Source organism: Amyelois transitella, chromosome 15 (assembly GCF_032362555.1).
Source record: "Amyelois transitella isolate CPQ chromosome 15, ilAmyTran1.1, whole genome shotgun sequence".
Classification (NCBI taxonomy): domain Eukaryota; kingdom Metazoa; phylum Arthropoda; class Insecta; order Lepidoptera; family Pyralidae; genus Amyelois; species Amyelois transitella.
This window is the reverse complement of record NC_083518.1, coordinates 6,076,045-6,095,710: the sequence shown is the minus strand read 5'-3', so window position 1 is coordinate 6,095,710 and position 19,666 is coordinate 6,076,045. Positions and strand designations below refer to the sequence as shown.

General features: G+C 34.7%; 3 protein-coding genes across 4 annotated transcripts; 1 reads left to right on the top strand and 2 right to left on the bottom strand.

Annotated features, from left to right (window-relative positions):
- Positions 1-1,674: 1,674 nt before the first annotated feature.
- LOC106138375 (xaa-Pro dipeptidase) lies at positions 1,675-9,246 on the top strand. Its single transcript, XM_013339508.2, has 12 exons — positions 1,675-2,158; positions 3,270-3,461; positions 3,756-3,803; positions 3,974-4,035; positions 4,596-4,640; positions 4,756-4,831; positions 5,096-5,289; positions 5,797-5,931; positions 6,717-6,831; positions 7,297-7,488; positions 7,851-8,002; positions 8,802-9,246. Exons 1-12 carry the CDS (start codon positions 1,790-1,792, stop codon positions 8,848-8,850), a joined length of 1,629 nt encoding a protein of 542 aa, XP_013194962.1. The 5' UTR covers positions 1,675-1,789; the 3' UTR covers positions 8,851-9,246.
- Positions 8,889-11,899, bottom strand: LOC106138376 (ankyrin repeat and SOCS box protein 3-like). Of its 2 annotated transcripts, XM_013339509.2 has the most exons (4): positions 11,684-11,899; positions 10,244-11,434; positions 9,651-9,869; positions 8,889-9,498 (listed from the first exon to the last, which is right to left on the bottom strand). In XM_013339509.2, exons 2-4 carry the CDS (start codon positions 11,405-11,407, stop codon positions 9,274-9,276), a joined length of 1,608 nt encoding a protein of 535 aa, XP_013194963.2. In that variant the 5' UTR covers positions 11,408-11,434; positions 11,684-11,899; the 3' UTR covers positions 8,889-9,273. The 2 variants fall into 2 exon arrangements, with proteins under 2 accessions (XP_013194963.2, XP_060804006.1); XM_060948023.1 differs by having other exon boundaries at positions 10,244-11,899.
- A 1,584-nt stretch (positions 11,900-13,483) lies between these two features.
- LOC106138356 (proline-rich protein 11) lies at positions 13,484-19,433 on the bottom strand. Its single transcript, XM_013339486.2, has 7 exons — positions 19,415-19,433; positions 18,000-18,617; positions 17,019-17,104; positions 16,546-16,760; positions 15,806-16,022; positions 15,358-15,506; positions 13,484-14,753 (listed from the first exon to the last, which is right to left on the bottom strand). The coding sequence occupies exons 1-7, from the start codon at positions 19,431-19,433 to the stop codon at positions 14,564-14,566; spliced, it is 1,494 nt and encodes a 497-aa protein (XP_013194940.2). The 3' UTR covers positions 13,484-14,563.
- Positions 19,434-19,666: the final 233 nt, after the last annotated feature.

The following is a 19,666-nucleotide window of genomic DNA, read 5'->3' as shown; positions in this document are numbered from 1 at the left end:
CTAAAATATCCATACTTACTAGATAACATAAAAAGGAATAGTTTTAACGAATACATTCAAATACTACTTAACACCACCAGACTTCGAGAGTAACATTTTCTCTGAAAATTCTTATAAGAAAAATTATTAGATGCACATAATTTTAAAAAAATATTATGAACGTATCGTTAGCGCCATCTTTCGTTGAGTAGCATAAATAAATAAACTTCTTTTAAGAGTGAAATCTAATCGCTTTCTATGTAAAAGAAACATTACATTTTTAATAACAATCACCAAAAATTTCAAATAGTTACACATTTGTTTTAAAGACTGTATTAAAACAAAACCAAATTAATAACTATCGCCATCTTTCACCCAGTAGCATAAAATCTCAGAATAAAATACCAAAATTTTTAGGAATGTCACTATTGACAGACAGTGTTGCCAACTTAGTGGAATTTCCACTAAATCTGGTGGTTTTGACTTGCCTTTTAGCGGACAAATATGAGTTTTAGTGGCTAGTGGATTTATCTAGTAGAATTTAAGAATTTTGTATTTTTTAATTTATTGGAATAAATCATCATTACCATTAATTCAAACAGTATATTAAAGTTGAGCTTTGTAGGAAAGCCTATTACAGCACGGATGATTATATTAATGATAAACATGTGTGGCCCGAGCTGGACATAATGGCCTCTTAAATGCTTGTGTATTTTTGACATGATCTGGACATAATTTGTACAGTATTTTATTTTATATTTATTTTATTTGACGAAATATTCGTATTGACATAATCAGTTCTACATTCATACATGTTTTTTAATGTAGACAATGTGCATTCGTCCACGATTTAGATTTAAGAGATCTATATTTGTAAATTAACGTCCTATGAAAATGCTGCAGTGTAGTTTGTTCCGCCGCTTCTTCTACACATGCGCTTTGGAAGCGGTAGTAGTTATAATTAGATTTAAGTTATGTGACGTCAATAAGTGATACCTTGTATCCAATTTTGAAAGTAAATTTATTCTATTCTATTCTATTCTATTCTATATTACTATTATTTACTGATTAATTATTCCTAAAACCTTTTAGTGATTGAAATCATGTATTCTATCTTTTACTTTTTATCGGTTAAACATGAATTCCTCAACATAAACTATTGTTGACTTAACTTTTATATTGTTTAATTAAATCACGCATTTAATTTATATTTTATTTATCTGGGACAAAGATGTATAGAATTTTGATATTTAACACATGGCCATTTATGGCTTTTCCCAAAAGTCTCAAGTGCCACAACATTTCATTTCAAACTTTATGTCTCTGAGAATTCGACAACAAATGGGCTTTGTTACTTTTTATTGTCAACCACTTACTATAATTTATGATCGTAACGAATTGTTTTAAACATTTATTTTAATCATCATTTATTTTTATTTAATTGTAACTAAACTTATAACAATTTGTTTATTCTGATTAATTTGAATTATATTTGCCGCTTAATCCGACAACGACATCCGGTGCTAATTTCGACACAACAGAAATAAAGTTAGTGGAAAATTTAGTGTTTTTTTTATGGTGCGATTTTTTTTAGTTGATTTCTATTGGTTTTAGAGGTCGATTCTAGTGGGGAACTTGATACGTCGTTGGCAACACTGTTGACAGATGTTTGGCATTGACATATTTATTTAGCTCACTGTTATGATTTGATGTGATCAAATTTTCAAAATAGGTACATAAAATCATCTAAACCAATTTAAACATATTATGAGTGCTCCCACTACCAGAATTATTTAAAACTCTGTTTTTGATGTTGATAAAAGGATTTATTCATATTATTTTAGTAGGGAGACAGTGTCTGAATTACAACTCAAAACCAACTAAGTTGAATTTATACTTTAGGTCTTTATCTGTTCATCGTAATTATCGTAAAACTTTCCTCTTATCGCGTCGTCGTGTTGTTTTTAATCCTTTTGGATTGGCAAAGCGGTTTATTTCGTCGGCAGCGATGGCAGCAACTTGGTCAATGGGCCCTGGTACTCTGGAAGTGCCTCTCTCTTTATTTGCTACAAATAGAGAAAGACTAGCGGAAAAATTGAAGCCCGGCCAAATAGTTGTCTTGCAGGGTGGTGATAGTTTGAACCATTATGATACCGACGTCGAGTATGTTTTCAGACAAGTATGTACATTATTTTTACTAACTTCTTATACACTTTCCTCCGGAAAATTAATAATTAATCCATTTTAATCCAAATTAATCCATTAAAAAATGCCTTGATTGTGGCAAATGGAAAGCATAGTCATGGCCTACACCTGGGCAAAGCGGTGTCATTTAATGTATATAAGTACTAGATTTAAGGTGCTTTGGCTACCATGGAAAATCCAAACACATAGTTTATGTTACTTTTGAAAGCTTTCTCTGTCTCAAATATCAAGATCAGTCTAGTAGTTTTTGTGGTAGGTAAACATTACAGTATATTAATAATGTTATATTAGTAATGTACCTATGTTACATTACATAAGGAGTGACTGAATGAAAGCAGGTTAACTAAGCAAATATACAAGGAGAATGTGAAAGTAAAGGTAGGAGTGGGAAGGTCTAGACCAATATACCTTTTTAAATTAAGGATGTCCTGGTAAAAGGTCAGGTTAAAAGTACTCAAAACCACCGAGCTTGCATGAAGTGTTGTTTATTGAACAAATCATCATTCTCTTTTCTATTCCTGTTGCTATATATTTTTTTCCATCACAGCATTCCTTTCCTCACATTGTTATCTTTTGAATATTTCAATACCCATTTTCCCGGTAAACTATAGTACTGACATGTTATATATCATTACAAAATTCTGAGATAAGACTATCAGTGATAAATGTAAATGCTCATTATACAATACTAATGTGTTGGCATTAATGTAAAATGTTTAAAGAACAATACAACATTATCAGTAATTTGATTAGTTTATTGATGTAGTATGTAATATTATAGTGCCCCATAATTCCCGGAACTTTAGAACCCATATCATTTCCATGGCGTTGGAAAGGTGACTAAGGGAAAGACAAATAAACTTGGGAGTTTTCTTGGGTAATAAGCAAGTTAGCTACATCCGTCACTATTCGAATCTCAATTCCATCATTAAGCTGTTCAGTACAGCTGCATGTCGCCTTTTAGTCTTTTCTAGACTTTTATCTCAGTCTACCCTGCAAGGGATATAGACATAATTTAATATGTGTATCATTTGATATGTGTAGGATACATATTGCAACAAATCCATGCTTTTTACACTTTTTAGGAGGCATACTTCACTTGGGTGTGCGGGGTCCGTGAACCAGGCTGCTACTTTGCCCTGGATGTGAAGACCAGTAAATCTCACTTGTTTGTGCCTCGCCTACCAGAGGAGTATGAAGTCTGGATGGGGAAGCTGCTGTCGTGCGACGAATTCAAAAAGATTTATGCAGTTGATGAAGTTCACTATGTGGATGAGGTGACAAATTTTTTTAATTTAATTCCATGCCAGAAAGGGAAATAGCTAAGAGTGTAAATGGGAATAGTAGAGGAGAGAAATTTATTTTAAGTTTATGCAATTTAAGTACAATGGTCTTGGGGCCCAGATGCAATAGAATGAAATTAGATCAGGGTGGAAGCGACGTGGCACGCGCGCACTTTTTGTGTGTAATAATTTTGAACCTCATAAACATACATACATATATACCAGTATCGATTGAGAAACTCGTAGCCACAATTTTTTAATTAATTTCATTACTTTCTTATTTTACAGTTGCAAGATGTCCTCAAAAGTTTGAACCCTGATGTGCTGCTAACACTGGTAATACCCCCTATTATATCTATTTCACTATTAGTATAATAGATTTTCAATTGTCGTACTATTTTTATCTTAACTTGTTCACTGAAGAATATTTAAAGTTAATTCAATAGAATATTCTATTGTTTATTACAACAATTTATTAACTTTACCTCTTTGTTGTCTGATTATAGAGTGGTCCCAACACGGATAGTGGACTCACCGCCAAAGAGGCAGTGTTTGAAGGCATTGAAGAGTAAGAAAATTCAATTGTCACACAATTACATACTACATACAAAAATCACGCCACTCTCCCGGAGGGGTAGGCAGAAACCACATCTTTCCACATGCCACTATTCCTGCATACTTCTTCGCTTCATCCACATTCATAACTCTCTTCATGCAAGCTCGTCGATTTAGGGTACTCTTGACTTGACCTTTTGCTAGAACGTCACACAATTTGTAGGTATGATAAAAACCTTTTTTAAACAGGTAGCTTTTGAACTATAGAAAATTATCATAATTCGGCAATCTATCCCAACTATTATTATAAATGGGAAAGTTAGTTTGTTTGTTACCTTTTACGCGTTATCTACTGAACCAATCTTATTTAAATTTTGCGTATATCTATATACTAAGGAATTTGGAGACAGACATAGATACCTTTTGTCCCGGTTAAAACTAAAGTTCCCGTGGGATTTGCAAAAAACCTGTATTCTTTTATAGATGGCGCTAATATCACGCAGACGAAGCTGCGAGTGAAAGCTAGTTTCGTTTGTATTTTAAACATTTAACTTAATTTCTATTTCGTTACAGATTCAAGGTGGACAACGAAATTTTATTCCCAATAATAGCAGAACTGTAAGTATTATTTTGTTTGTTCAATTCTTATGTTGTTTGTTATTTATAGGTATAAATTAGTACCAATTATTTTTATACAGTACAGTAAGTACAATGATTATATATATTTTTACAGGCGGGTCGTCAAAACGCCAGCCGAAATCGAAGTATTGCGCTACGTGTGCAAAGTGTCATCTGACGCTCACAAACAGGTCAGCGAATCATATTACATTGTTTTAGTTGCAAAGGAATATTGCTATTGTTTGCGGTAATACAATAACAGCGTAAATTGAAAATGATTCATTCATGCTGTGTACAGAACAATAAATAGATCCTAAAATAATTTGTTTTCTACCTACTCCATTAAAAAATTCATACAGCTGAACGTGGCTATTCAGTTTTTTTTAAACTGTTAGCTTGCTCTACCTCGTAAGGGATATAGACTTGATAATATGTATGTATGTAATTTCTTCCAGGTGATGCTATTCGCCAGGCCAGGTCTAATGGAGTACCAATGCGAGTCAGTGTTCCTTGATCACTGCTACCGCGTGGGCGGCTGCCGGCACGTGTCGTACACCTGCATCTGCGGCTCGGGACACAACGCCGCCACGCTTCATTACGGACACGCCGCAGCGCCCAACACCAAGATGCTAACGAAAGGGGATATGTGGTGAGAAACTTGGTGTTGTCTCTTTCTTTCTGTCTAATCAAATACAAATCTCTTTATTGCGGAAACACAGGTAGAAAAGATGATACAAAACAGTTCGTGTCACTGTGATCTATCTTCACAAGACATACAATAATTCAGTCAGATCATTTGGCGTGTTAAGTTGGGGCCGCTCGTTATACTAAGATGACCCATCTTAGTATAACGAGCGGCCTGGATGATGAATAAATGGTAAATGTGGTGAAAATACTGTTGACTTTTCATTGCGCGTTATTAGTTACACCCTCAGTTGGGGTGCTTTGGAATTCGGGGTCCACAGAAGGAAACTAATTATTACTTAGCTTGTAGTTTGTTAGCTCCTAATAAGCCTAGCTCCTAATAATGGTCTCCAGAGGGGGGGTCAAATAATTCTTGGAGGACCATGTCCACCGAATCACTAAGTGGCGCCTCTTTTATGTTGCGCTTTTTTGTCAAGTTAGTACAGATTTTAACAATGATATATGTTTATAGTTTATTCGACATGGGCGGCAACTACGCCGGGTACGCGGCCGACATCACTTGCTCATTCCCCGCAAATGGAAAATTCACAGACGATCAGAAACTCGTCTACGAAGCTGTGCTGTTCGCCAGGGACGCGGTCATCAGGTATACATTATTGTACTGTCCAGCCCATTTTTTCACGAATGATAAAATGCAATGTCTTATATTTTCTATCTTTCTACCTTTCCTATTAAACTCAAAGCTAAAGAGACGATAAGTGATCACTTTCACTGATCGTGAAAAAGTCTCCAGGAAGCTTGGACACATTTATATGTCTCGCTCTTACTCTAAGTCTTAACCTCAAAGATAAATATTGATATAAGATAAAACAAGCATAGGTAGGCCTTGCCGTCCTTCGTAAATTCCATAGTAATATTTCACGCTTTATTTTCCAAAATTCATGATAATCGCACACACGTGTATAATCAAAAAGCTCCAATAAACTTTTATACAGTTTCAATTTTACATACATATGGTCACGTCTATATCCCTTGCGGGGCAGACAGAGCCAACAGTCTTGAAAAGACTGAATGGCTACGTTCAGCTATTTGCCTTAATGATAGAATTGAGATTCAAATAGTGACATGTTGCTCACCCAACTCCTAAAAAAGAATCCCAAGTTTGTAAGCCTATCACTTAGTCGCCTTTTACGACATCCATAGGAAAGAGATGGAGTGGTCCTATTATTTTTTGTATTGATGCCGGGAATCACACGGCACGGTTTCAATTTTATTGCACGTAGTCAATCAATGGCAGAGAAACATGACACCCTCTTCATGCCAAAACCGATATGAAGATCAAAAACTGCAGAATGTAGAAACTTTAGACAGAATGTACTTAGTCCAATCAATTAATTAAAATGTTATTTTACCTGTACCTAATTTTTTCAGAGAAGCAAAGCCTGGCGTGATGTGGCACGACATGCATCTGTTAGCCAATAGAGTGATGCTGGATCACCTGAAGAAGGGAGGGCTCCTCAAAGGCGACGTCAATCAGATGATCGAGGTTTGTTAGAATTAGAAATTTCTATATACACATGCCTAGTTTTTATTATTCACTTGTTTAATGTATTGTTTTATGCTGTCAGTAAGCGATGAAAACATAATATAGCGCCGTCTTCTCGTAGTGTGTTTCTGTATGTATTGTGTGGTATACAGTGTGTTTAAACGAAAGCTGATGATTTAATTTGTTATATTTTAGTTAAGTCAGGTCAAAAGTACCCGAAACCGCCGAGCTTGCATGAAGAGAGTTATGAATGTGGATGAAGCGAAGGAAGTATGCAGAGATCGTGGCAAGTGGAAAGAGGTGGTCTCTGCCTACACCTCCGGGAAGGAGGCGTGATTTTATGTATGTATGTATGTATTTTAGTTAAGATGACTTTGCAGCCGACTATCCAATACCATCATCATAGAGAGAATCATCTCGATAAAAAAATACAAATTGTTTCGAAATTGCCGCCTCATTTCCCAGCACGGGGTAAACGGCATCCTGCAGCCGCACGGGCTGGGCCACTTGCTGGGCCTGGACGTGCACGACGTGGGCGGCTACCTGCCGCGCTGCCCGGCGCGCCCGCGCGGCCCGCTGGCGCGCCTGCGCACGGCGCGCCGCCTGCTGCCCGCCATGGTGCTCACCGTGGAGCCGGGCTGCTACTTCATACCCCGGGTGAGACACGGTCCCTCACACTATATCATGTCACGTCTATATCCCTTGTGGGCTAGACAGAGCCAACAGTCTTGAAAAGACTGATCGGCCACGTTCAGCTATTTGGCTTAATGATAGAATTGAGATCCAAATAAAGACGGGTTGCTAGCCCATCGCCTAAAAAAAGAATCCCAAGTTTGTAAGCCTATCCCTTGGTCGCGTTTTACGACATCCATGGAAAAGAGATGGAGTAGTCCTATTCTTTTTTGTATTGGTGCCGAGAACCACACGGCATAAAGACTTCATACTGGGATTTATGTATTTTTAATCCATCATAAACAATTCAGAGCCGGGTTATTTTTTTTATAACATCTTTGTTTTAGCTTCTCGAAAACGCAAAGAACAGCCCGACCCAATCGCAGTTCTTCAACTGGGACGTGGTGGACCGGTTCCGAGGTTTTGGCGGAGTGCGGATAGAAGACGATGTGCTCATCACTGATCATGGTGTTGAGAACCTCACTTTTGTGCCCAGGACGTGAGTAAAACCACTATATACACATTACATTCATTTGACATTGTAGTTTTATTGCTGTATTAAATGACAATGTCAATACAGAAAATAATGTAAATTATCTATTGTTTTTAAAATTTACACGGGTGTGAAGCTTTAACAAGGTCTGGACAGGGTCTGGTATATTAAAAAGTTTTTTTTTTTTTGTAGGAATAATATTAATAATCTGTAAAACTATCAACACGAAATGATAACAGCTTGGCAGTCAGGCCAGTGGTCCAAATAAATTGCTTTTCTTAAATATTGCGTATATGGATATGATGTCTTAATAAAAGTTGCTGTATATTTTTTTTATTTACAAAAAGCATTAGTATTTTTTAATAATTTAAAATTTTTAAATTAGTCGTTCCCATCCCATTTTAAATAAATATAAAACACAAAAACATTTCAATCTAATTAATATCCCCCTAATAATCTAATTACTACTCAAATAAAATTTATTTTTATTCCATTTATTGTGTCAATATTGATACTTAAAATTCACGTATTGTTTCTCGTAAAACTTCTATTACTTTTTTAACTATTTATTTATCAGTATTCACTGTAATTTATCATCTCAATTATATAGAAAAAATAAATGTTGGTAATTATATATAAATCGATTAAAAATAAAGGTTATTCGGAAATAAAAAAACTGAAATCGTTTGTTTTATGATCTTATTTCCCAATGAACAAAAAAGTGTAAACGCTGATACATCGCTTACAATAGGTACATTTATAATGTAACTACCATTATGTAACTTATTATTTTATTTATTTACAGTGTTGCTGAAATCGAAGATTTCATGGCAAATGGAGCTAATTTTAAGTGATACTGTGACAATAGTTGGATGAAATATTTTTAAAACTGTTTAAAGGATGACCAAAAATATAGCAGACCTGTCAATGAGGACGCTATATAGCCTTATAGTGTTATAATAAGCTGGTTTCCTGCTTAAAACTATGGTTATTGCCAGCTCAATTTTAAATTCGTAATACTTCTTAATACGGCGAGGTATGCTATATTTCTGGTTAATCTTTTCTGTAATATATTTTATCAATTAAGTTTATAATGCAATTTTAGTTTATCCAGATAAGAAAAAATATCACATTTAATAATTTTATATAAGTACTCATTTTGAGCAATCAAACCGACATTTATGCCGAAAGTTATTTATCAATATTATTTACATTTACAGATTTATTTAATAAATACATTTACAAATTAGTATGTAATATCTTTCAATAATAATCATTTAATTTGCGTAACGCAAATAATTCTTCACCAGTGGTGGTAACGGTAAATTGTCCAGTATGACAAAAAATTCTTTAGTAGATTTCACTCCGCCTTTTCTATTTCTCAATATACTTCTTATTTTCAATCTACATATATGCCTCAGCGACGGCACTAAATTTGAAATATGTTCGGCGAAAACTCCTTCGTAGCTTTCATCAATCATAGAAATTATTTTGGCCTGCAACTGAAAAAAGAATTATTTTTTAATTAATACATTTCTTGTTAAGATAAATGGAGCATTACGCTTTTATTTGATTCGTCATATGACAAAATCCTCACAATGGTTTAATTGAAAATGCAATTACTTCTGCATAATTTTTTTTTTCTTTCACTTACTTGTAAAGATAACCTGTTTCCTATTCCATTGTCAAAAGCGAATTTAAGCAGAGTAGCAGGGTCGCAATGTAAGCTGTATGGCAACATATACGGCGCCGTCTCCGCGTCCGATGTAAGGGACGCTATGAACGCATCAGGCACACAGTTGTCTTTGTCTGTACATGTTCGGGCACTGCAGTAATCTACATTGCAATCGTGTTCTCTGAGTATTTTAAAGACCTAAAAAGAAAAAGGTTTGGTGTAGGTATAAACAAGTAGCTTTACAGTTTTCCAATTTGGATTTAAATGTGTATATCTCTCAGTCGCCTTTTACGACATCCATAGAAAAGAGATGGAGTGATCCTATATATAAGTGCTGTACATAAGCACACAGCACATATATTTTTCATCATTCATTGTTTATTTGTTTGAAATAACTACTACATACTTTAATCTCCATTAATCTTAAAATACTTAAAATCCACCTAGAATTTATATAAATCAGGCATTTTGTAAATTTTTTCCTGAGCTCAATGTTATCCCATCATTAAAACTGCCACCAATTGCTTGCGATTGCAACTCCTTTTTTACATGTTACCAAAAAAATTACTTACTTCTGGAAATGAATTTGTGTGTCCAGAATAATGTATATACACTAGAGGAGGACACTCATTAATGTCTATGGCATCAACTGACACACCTCTTGAAAGAAACAAATAAAAAAACTCTCTAAACTTCTCTGGTGATTGATTGTAAATATATTCACAAATATTCAAATATGAATTTAAAGGAGCATTTGTCAGGTAAAATGGTTCCAAGTTTCCTATCGTTTCTAAGGTCACATGAAAAGATTCTATAAAGTCAAAAAACTCAGGTCCCAAGTCATTGTGGTATAACAATGCTTCCAAAATTTCAGTCTTGAAATAATGTGGCTTACAAGCATAAAGCATTATATTTGAGCTAATGTGTTGCTTTGGTGTGGCTGATAACAACATTTTGAATACTGGTATATAGCCTAAAGCCAAAGACATATCTAGGGCTGATTGATTTTCAACATTCCTTATAAGAAGATCAGCTTTGTTTTCCAGTAAAAAAGATACAACTTCTTCAGACGCACCCCTGACTGCTACCATCAGCGGACTCTCTCCTGCTGCTGACAGCATATTGATGTCAGTGACATACGGAAACATAGTTTTGACTGTATCAATGCAACCATGGCCACATGCCAAATGAAACGGAGTAAACAAATTAGGATCATTCTTAATTTCTGGATCAGCTCCAGCATGTAATAGGACTTCCACAGCTTCCCGTTCTGATTTCATGGCTGCATCATGAAGAGGTGTATCACCATCAAAGTCTTGTACATTTATTAAAGCACCATAGTCTAATAATAACTGTATTAGAAAAGTTCTTCCTTGGCCACTAGCTATATGCAAAGGAGTAACACTTTCATTGCTTCCATAGTTAGCTATATCAGGTACACTGTCTAAAAGGGCTTTAATTGTTTTAATGGATCTTTTTTTACGGCAAGCAATGTAAAGTGCAGTGTGACCTTCATGAGTCTCAGCAAGTGGCCGACAGTCAGGATGTTCTAAAATCAACAGCAAACATTCATAGTTGTCTTTATCAGCTGCTTCGTGGAGACAAGTCCAACCTCTATTGTCAACACAATTGGGATTAATTTTTTGGAGCAGTGATCTGACAGCATTCACATCATTCCTTCTGGCGGCTAGGTTGAGAGCATTAGATGTTGTTGGATTGTGCGAACTGAAATCCATATTTACTTTCTGATCTGCTAAGATGTACTTAAAATTTGATGATTAAAGATATTAGACATCATAAATACATGTAAAAGAACAGAAAAATAATTGGTTATTAATTTTCGCCATAAAGTAATCCACAATTAATTTTCTTTATGCCTATCTACATTAAAAATACTTATACATAAATGTGTTTGTATTTAGGCTTGTAGTTTTATACATTCAAAATGTCACTTAGATAGGGCTTAAATTATCTAGATACCGGGGTCGAGGCTAATAATAAAAATATCTTACAAAATGATTTACAGTAGAACTTTGTTTTTCTGTAGCTTTTCTGAACAGAACTACTATGAAACACAAACATTTATTTTCAACATTGTAAAATTTGCTAGCCACATTGTTATTTTGTAGGTAGTTTATAAAGACAACACATGAAAAGTCGGATGTTAAATAATCAAATCGACCTTTTTTTTTGTTTGTTTACATCGAAGAAAAGAATTTTTTTTACATTAGTGTTGCCGACCGATTGATAGTCAACTATCGATAGTGTTGAAGCTGATTATCAAATGCACTATCGATAGTATCGATACTGTAATTTTTAGTTTCTTCGTGTTGCCCAAAGAAATTGTTTTGCCTATCAATTATTGTGACCAATGACGTGATAAGATAAGAAAATACCAGTACGCTAGACCTAATTTTCCATACAACTGACATAAAGATGACAACTAGTTTTTGGCTTCCATTTGAATACTTTTAGTTCGTATTGTAAATTGTACGGACTTTGATATTAACCATCATAGTTGAACGCATGTACAAAATTGCATGTGTCTGGTGTTCATCACCGTTGAGGAGATCTGTTTAATGGAGCTATGGAGATTATAGAACTAATACCTATTCTAAATTCCTTGATAAGAATCAACTCCTGGCGCAGCAGCTTCGTTTTGGCCGACTTTGATTTTGACTATCATAGTTGAACTCATGTAGAAAATTGCACGTTTATGCTGTTCACCATTGAGGAGATCTGTAAAATGGAGTAGGTCCTGGGAGTCAGAGTGACAGATTTGAGTGGGTACTTACCGTTAATGTCTAAAAAACGTTTTGAGGGCATTGCAGATTTTATTCACTTTTTTGCATTATTTTACGTTACACTGTTTAGGTCACACCAAATACTTTTATCAGCATCATAATCTGAGAATTTTCACTAGCTTCACAACCCAATAATCATTATCAATACCTAATCTACTATTGATTCCTAGCCTACTATCGATAGCGCAAAAAAATCAATACTATTGTACCAAATATTTAGTATCGCTCCTATAGATGATTTATTGATATTATAGACGATTTCATTGCAGGCAGCTAGTAATTTTGTACATATTTTAATTTTAAATTATATTATTAACATTTATTGTTACTAAATTGGACAAACTAGCTGCACTGCAAGATAGGTTTGAATATTTTTCAAGCAAAAATATATAACGACTATAAGAAATAAGTTATTAACTAAAGCAAGTCGTTCCGAATTTAACAATAAGTTCAAAAAACGACTGCAATTACGATTGAGATTCGCTTGGCTCGTCGTGGAGGCACTCCCGTGCCCCTATATGTGATAATAATAGAGATTAAATACCTTTAAAAAAATTCAATGTTTAACTACAATAGTATCGATAGTATATTGATACAATTGTACCAAAGTGAGCCATCAATACCTTGGTAGCACTGCTTGATTACATTTCAATGTCAGTGTCAGTTCGCCAAATTTTTTACCTACCAAATGTCAATGATAAATGAGATATCGTCGGGGATAGTGCAAATCCGCGAATCTACCATACGTAAAAGGTGCGTATCTGCAATAGATCCAGTTTTACAGGGGAAGGTTAAAATTTAATAACTTTATTAATTCCATTAATTTTAAGCTAATTTTTACACAAAAAGTAATTATTCTTCATATGAGGATCAATTTATTATTGTCGAAAGTCTGTAATGCTACTATTGCTACTATTTCTGAAAATTCCCACTGTGGCAAATCCCGGCAACAGCTAGCAATTAATAATAGAGTAATCGTATGCGCAAAGATAAAAATAAAAGATTGCAATCAAATTTAAAATTTTTACTTTATGTAATTAAAGACAACATTATTATGATAGTCTATATTATAAATAAAATAATATACAATGCTAGGTATTCAGGACTCTGATGTTAATTTAATGTTATTTATTAACTTGATATAGGTAGATTAGTTGATTTAGTTTAATATGCCGTAATATCAATCATAATAATGACAAGGCATATCAGTCCATTTCTTCTATATTCTCCCTAATTTTTGCGTTCCCAGTTACTCGCCGGGCACCGGTTAAAAAATAGCTCAGAAGAAAATTTTATAGACATTTAAGTAACTATATAATTTTCAATAACATTATTGAAGAAATTATATAAGTTATCAATAAAAAAATTTCATACGTGTATTATCTTCATTATTAATATATTGGTATGCTCAGAACTACTTGCATTAGTTACCTACTAAATTATGGTTCTTTTTGTAGTTGTTTTATATTTTTGTTTGGAAAACATTCAAACCCATCATGCAGTGAAACTGGTTTGTCATATTTTACAAAGTTAAATGTAAATTAATATATGTAATTCAAAATAAAAATGAACATATGTATAATTATTAGTTACCATAGGTATAGCTGCCTATTCTAAGATTTTTACTAAATGTATAAAACAATACAATGTTAAAGTAAAAACAACAATTAAAAGTATAATTTATTCTAATTAATTCCTCTCAAACAGTGGTTTAATTAGAAAAAACATTGAATCCAACAGTTTTTTCTTCTGGGGCTTTTTCACATGTAATCTTTTTAACGTCTTTTACATTTTTAAATAACCCGCTGAAATTAGTTTCGGTGGAAAATTGCGTCCGAACAGTGTTAAAATTATTTTATTTTACTTGAAGTTGAACATACCTAATGTAAAACCTTTCAGCACCCGGTATAGTAGTGTAAGTACCTACGCGTAAAATCCCGGCGCGCGAAAATGTCTTCTTTGAAGAAACCCTCAAATACTTATTTATTTTACCTGGATATACATATATTGCAGTAATAGGATACCGCCATCAATATCGCCCAACGGACTCACGGTACTCATCAATTTGAAAATTTACAAATTATTGTATCACTTTAATGGTGAACTCATAGTTTTCCGGGGCAGTGAGTTTGATCTTGGTGATCGAGGAGATCGAGGAGAGCGAGGGCAGCGTGCGGCGGGGTACGGCCGCGGACGCAATTCCTCGGCACTGCGGAATGAATTGCGGGCGACGCGCCGGCGGTATAGCGACGTCAGCGACGTCTCTTGTAGAAGACATCTGCAACGATGTGCACCTCGTACAGTACAAGCAATCACGTTTCTATCACTCTGTAAAATGCAATTGATAAAAGTGTGGGTGCTAATAAAACAGGCTTCTTTTTAATAATATTATTCGCCTCTTAATATTTAAGTATGTTGCCTTCTAAATTACGTCAACCACAATTAATGAGCGTCTAAGTAATACTATCTTAGCCACTGGTTATCTTCTATGTAAACCACTCCAAAGACAACTCAGTATGACAGTATTTTTAAACCCCGACGAAAATGTCCGTCGGCCTGCTGTCTGCCTGTCTGTGTCATCATAACTCACAAATGGATGAAGCGTTTTCGTTTTGGGTTAAAGATAATAAACGTGCGAAGATATGTTTGGAATACTGTTTCAAAATCGGTCGAGCAGTTTTAATGTTGTGGGAGTCGAAGTGGTAATAAAAGACCGAATGTCTGCGAATATGCGCCCTAAAAGAGAATATTGATGATTTAATCGAGAGTGTTCTTAGCTTAACTCCTGGTGTAACCAATGGACTTACTTGGCTACCATTATCAATGAAAAAGAATGAAAGAAATTTAAAGATACTTCAATTTTGTATCAAAAAAATACTCACTTTTCCAGATCAGACAACTGTTGTTTAGGGGTGGAAGCCGCAATTGGTTTTGCTCGACTCAGTTTGGCACGTGTTGTTAACAACATATGCTGAGTCACCAAAGGCAATTGGCTGTCTTTAATTACCGGCTTAGGTCGCACAGGGTTGTCCTGAAGAAAGAAATGGCTTTATTAAGATAATATCGCGACTTTTTGAGTTAAGATAACTATTCCTTCTGCCATTCGATGAAGTACACTACTTCGCCTTTGTACTGTACTACTAGTGTAGATATATTTGTAATGTACTCCTTTAGTGAATAATAAATCATTTATTTACTTACTACCCATAATGTGGACTTTTATAATAGAGGAGCCTCAGATTTATTTTGTTGTGTCAACTGTTTAGAATCAAACTGGGGTTTGCCGAGTGGAGCAGAGCGTGTAGCAAATTTGTTGATATAATTAATTACCTTGGCTTTCCTTAATTTCACATTTGCTATGTCTTGCGGAGTGATAGTCAACCTCGGTCCAGTTATCCTAGGTGGCGCAGATCCACATCTTGGTATAGTATGCGATCTAGCTAATTTCGTGGCTGGAGGAGGAGGTGGCGGAGGTGGGGGAGGGGGAGGAGGCGGCGGAGGAGGTGGTGGTGGTGGACACAGAGGCTTTGTTTGACGCTCTTGCCGCCTGTATCATAAAAAAAATACGAATATAATAAACCTATTGCTCAGAGATGAGCTCACATAGACCAAAGAGATCAAGGTGCGTCCTATCTTATCTTTTAATTGAATAAAGGACCACCTTTTTCTGGATAGCTCGGTGATGAAATTGATATTTAGAGATAGTAACAGATCGCTAGCCTGTAGCCTAATAGAAGAATTCCCAAGGAACTACCTATACATATTTTCTTTTATCAGTCTTTCAAAACTGCTGACTGTGTCTACCCCGCAAGGGATATACGTGACAATAAGAATGGATGAATGAACATACATACATACAACCACGTCTATATCCCTTGCGGAGTAGACAGAACCAACAGTCTATACAGCATATATCAACATATTATACAGTATATATCAACAGTATAATAGAAAAAAAAAAGAAAAGAACCACTCCGGTCCTATTCTTTTTTAAATTTGTGCCGTGGTTTTTTTATTATTCTTGTAAGTGTTATTTTCTATCAATCAGTTGGTGTATTATGGTTACTTACCTAATTTTATCCTCTAAATCCCCAATTTTGACCATCAATAATTTCATTTGATCCTGTAGCACTTCATTTTCTTTAGCGAGACGAGCGTGTTTTGTATCCACTTCTTCCAGATATTTTCTCAGTTCACCGATTTCTTCTACATGTTGTTGAAAATTTTTCTGAGCAATAGGTTCACGCAATATGTCAGAATATAAACCCGTGATAGATTGGTAACTCTAAAATAAAAGTGACTTTAATTCAGTTATGCGTTAGTATACTACTTAACGCATAACACACGTTTTTGTTAAATATTTCTTACTGCTTTACATACCGAACTATGTTTTATGAAGCGTCGCTTTTGCATAGAGACGCTTACATAATTCTTTTAAAATTAGTAAGTATTTAGTCAACAAGCATTTTTTTTCATATTATTCGAACTGGAAAGTTATCAAAACATAATTGTTTTTGTTTTTGTATTTTTTTATCATACCTACCTTTCTTCCGATCCACGTACAAAGATCCACAAATTTCCAAGACTTCGATTTAGACCGCCGCTGGTTCTTTTCCTTTCTTGGGGTCCCTGCAGATAACATGAACCATTCCACATCACTCAGGAGATTAGTATCTACAGCATATTCTATTTCGACCTCCACTTTCGTACTGACACCTTTATGATTGCTAGCCATAACTATAGCATTTCTATAATTATTAATTTAAACTTTTAACTTTACGAATGGTAAAAACACAGAATGCAATATTTTCGTCTGCTGTTCTTTATGACCAAATTCAAAATGAGCATCCGTTAACAACCTAAACTTGAATGGGCCGACGAGTTGCATGATGTCACCAGGCTAAAATTGAAACTGACTGTGTCCGAGATGTTTATTAACCAGGTCGAAGTTATCAATATAGACGTCACAAGTTCAATCTTTATCACAAATGTTGACATTGTACACATTTTATTAATAAGTAATCTGACTGACTGAAAATGAATAAATAAGGGAGATTCTGTTTGCAGTTTCCCTTCCTTGCTCGATTGAGGTCCGCTGGAGCTTGTGTTATGACTAATTTCTTAGTAATTGAAAATGCCCTTAGAAAATAGGACCACACCTGAACTATCAGATGTAACACTAAGTACTAATCTAACAAGAAAGATTTTCGTAAAAAGGTAGAAGCCGTTTTAGAGAAGTAGGTGTACATTCGTACATAGTTATAATTACGTCTTTATCATTTACGGAATAGACAGAGCCACGTTTAACTGTATGGCTTAGGTAATGATGAAATTGAGATTTAAATAGTGACAAGAATTCCAACTGATAAAGCTTTACCCTTGATAGACTTTTACAATCCGTACGGAACACCTGGCACACATTATGTTTTTTCTTCCACTGGATGAATGTGGAGAATAAGTAATGAAATAATTTCATAACCTAGGTAGTACCTACATTTAAGTAGTACTTTTTACTTTTTCTCACCTGTCGTATTATTATCAGATTGAAAATGTTTACTGTGTTGACTAAAATTTCTAGATCTTTGAAGTGCATCTTTAAACAAATTTGATTCAGACTTCAGCCTTCTTTTGCGTACTTTGAAGCTAGGACTGCTATTAACAGATTTGAAAGATGTTTCAGAAGTACTTGATACAATGCTAGATGACACGGAATTACTGTGCGAAGGCCGGGGTTCATTGTCAGATGTATTAGGTGTACAGCGTTCTATACACTTCGTCTTCTTCCAGGGCCTTTTCTCCCTGTTGTCAGTATCACTTGAATTGCTTCGGTTACGTTTACTTACAAAAGATCGCGCTGAATGGTCATTAGAACTTGACTCTTGAGGCTCAAAGTCTTTGGTAAACGATAGGCACACATCAATAAGGCTATCATTTATTCCATTACCCGTTTGAGTAGAAACATTTGTCTTGTCGTCTTTATTTAGGCTCATACTGTCGGATATAATAATACTTTCAAATGGAGGAGTTTTATTAGTGTCATCAATTTTATCACCAGAGAAATCATGAATACATGGGTCCCACGATGTGTCAATTGTATTTCTTGTACATTTCCTTATAACTTCAATGGAATTATCAAAGTTTTCTGTATTAACATCAACATTGTCAATTATTACTTTTTTGTCATTTGAATACATATTGGTTAATTTTTTTATAAATAAAGTCCTTAAATTTTTTCGGCCAGCTATAATAAAAACAATGTTCAAGAACGTACCTAACCTGAACCTAGATACTGTTGAACAATATTCGTTATAAATAAATTAAAATAAAAAACTACCCTCAGTTTGTGACACAAGTAAAAAGGAAACAAGCGGGGTTTAAAGAACCCCGCTTATTTCCTTTTTACTTAGGCTTGCTTGAGTTGATATTGGACAAAAATCTCACTTTTTTTCAAATAACTGGGTCGACATGAAAATCCTTTCTGCAAAAAATTATGAAGCTATTTTAAAATTTATTTATTTACTGTTTGCTTCTGTCTCAGTAACAAAATAGTTTCTTTTTACTATGCCCTTATTCACGCATCTTGACAGGGCTTTAGGTAAGTCTTCTCTCTCTTTTTCAAACCCCAATGGAAAAAGAGGGGTGTTATTAGTTTGTCGGATAAATTCGCTTTATTCGTTTCTGAGCTATGATCCATAGATAGACAGATAAACTAATAACACCCCTCTTTTTCCATCGGGGTTTGAAAAAGAGAGAGAAGACTTAAGGCCTTGTCAAGATGTGTATTGTAAAGGTGTGTCATATTAGTGTCAATGTCATTGTCAATACAAGACAATAAATCAGTTTGGGATTGCGTCATCATGCAAGCGAAGCTCGAATGTGTTTTATTTATAAATATCCTAAATAATCATAAATTCCTATATGAAACAAAAGGTGATTTACGTGCGAGTGTCTTAGACATGTTAGATCAAATCTGCTGATCCGTTTTAAAGTTGTGGGAGCTGAAAGTGGTAAAGGAAGACTTTTAAAATCCTACTACTATTATAAAGGCGAAAGTTTGTATGGATGTTTGTTACTCTTTCACGCAAAAACTACTGAACCGATTACCATGAAATTTGGTATGTAGGTAGCTGAAGACCCAGAATAACACATAGGCTACTTTTTATCCCAGAGTTCCCGCGGGATTGATAGGGT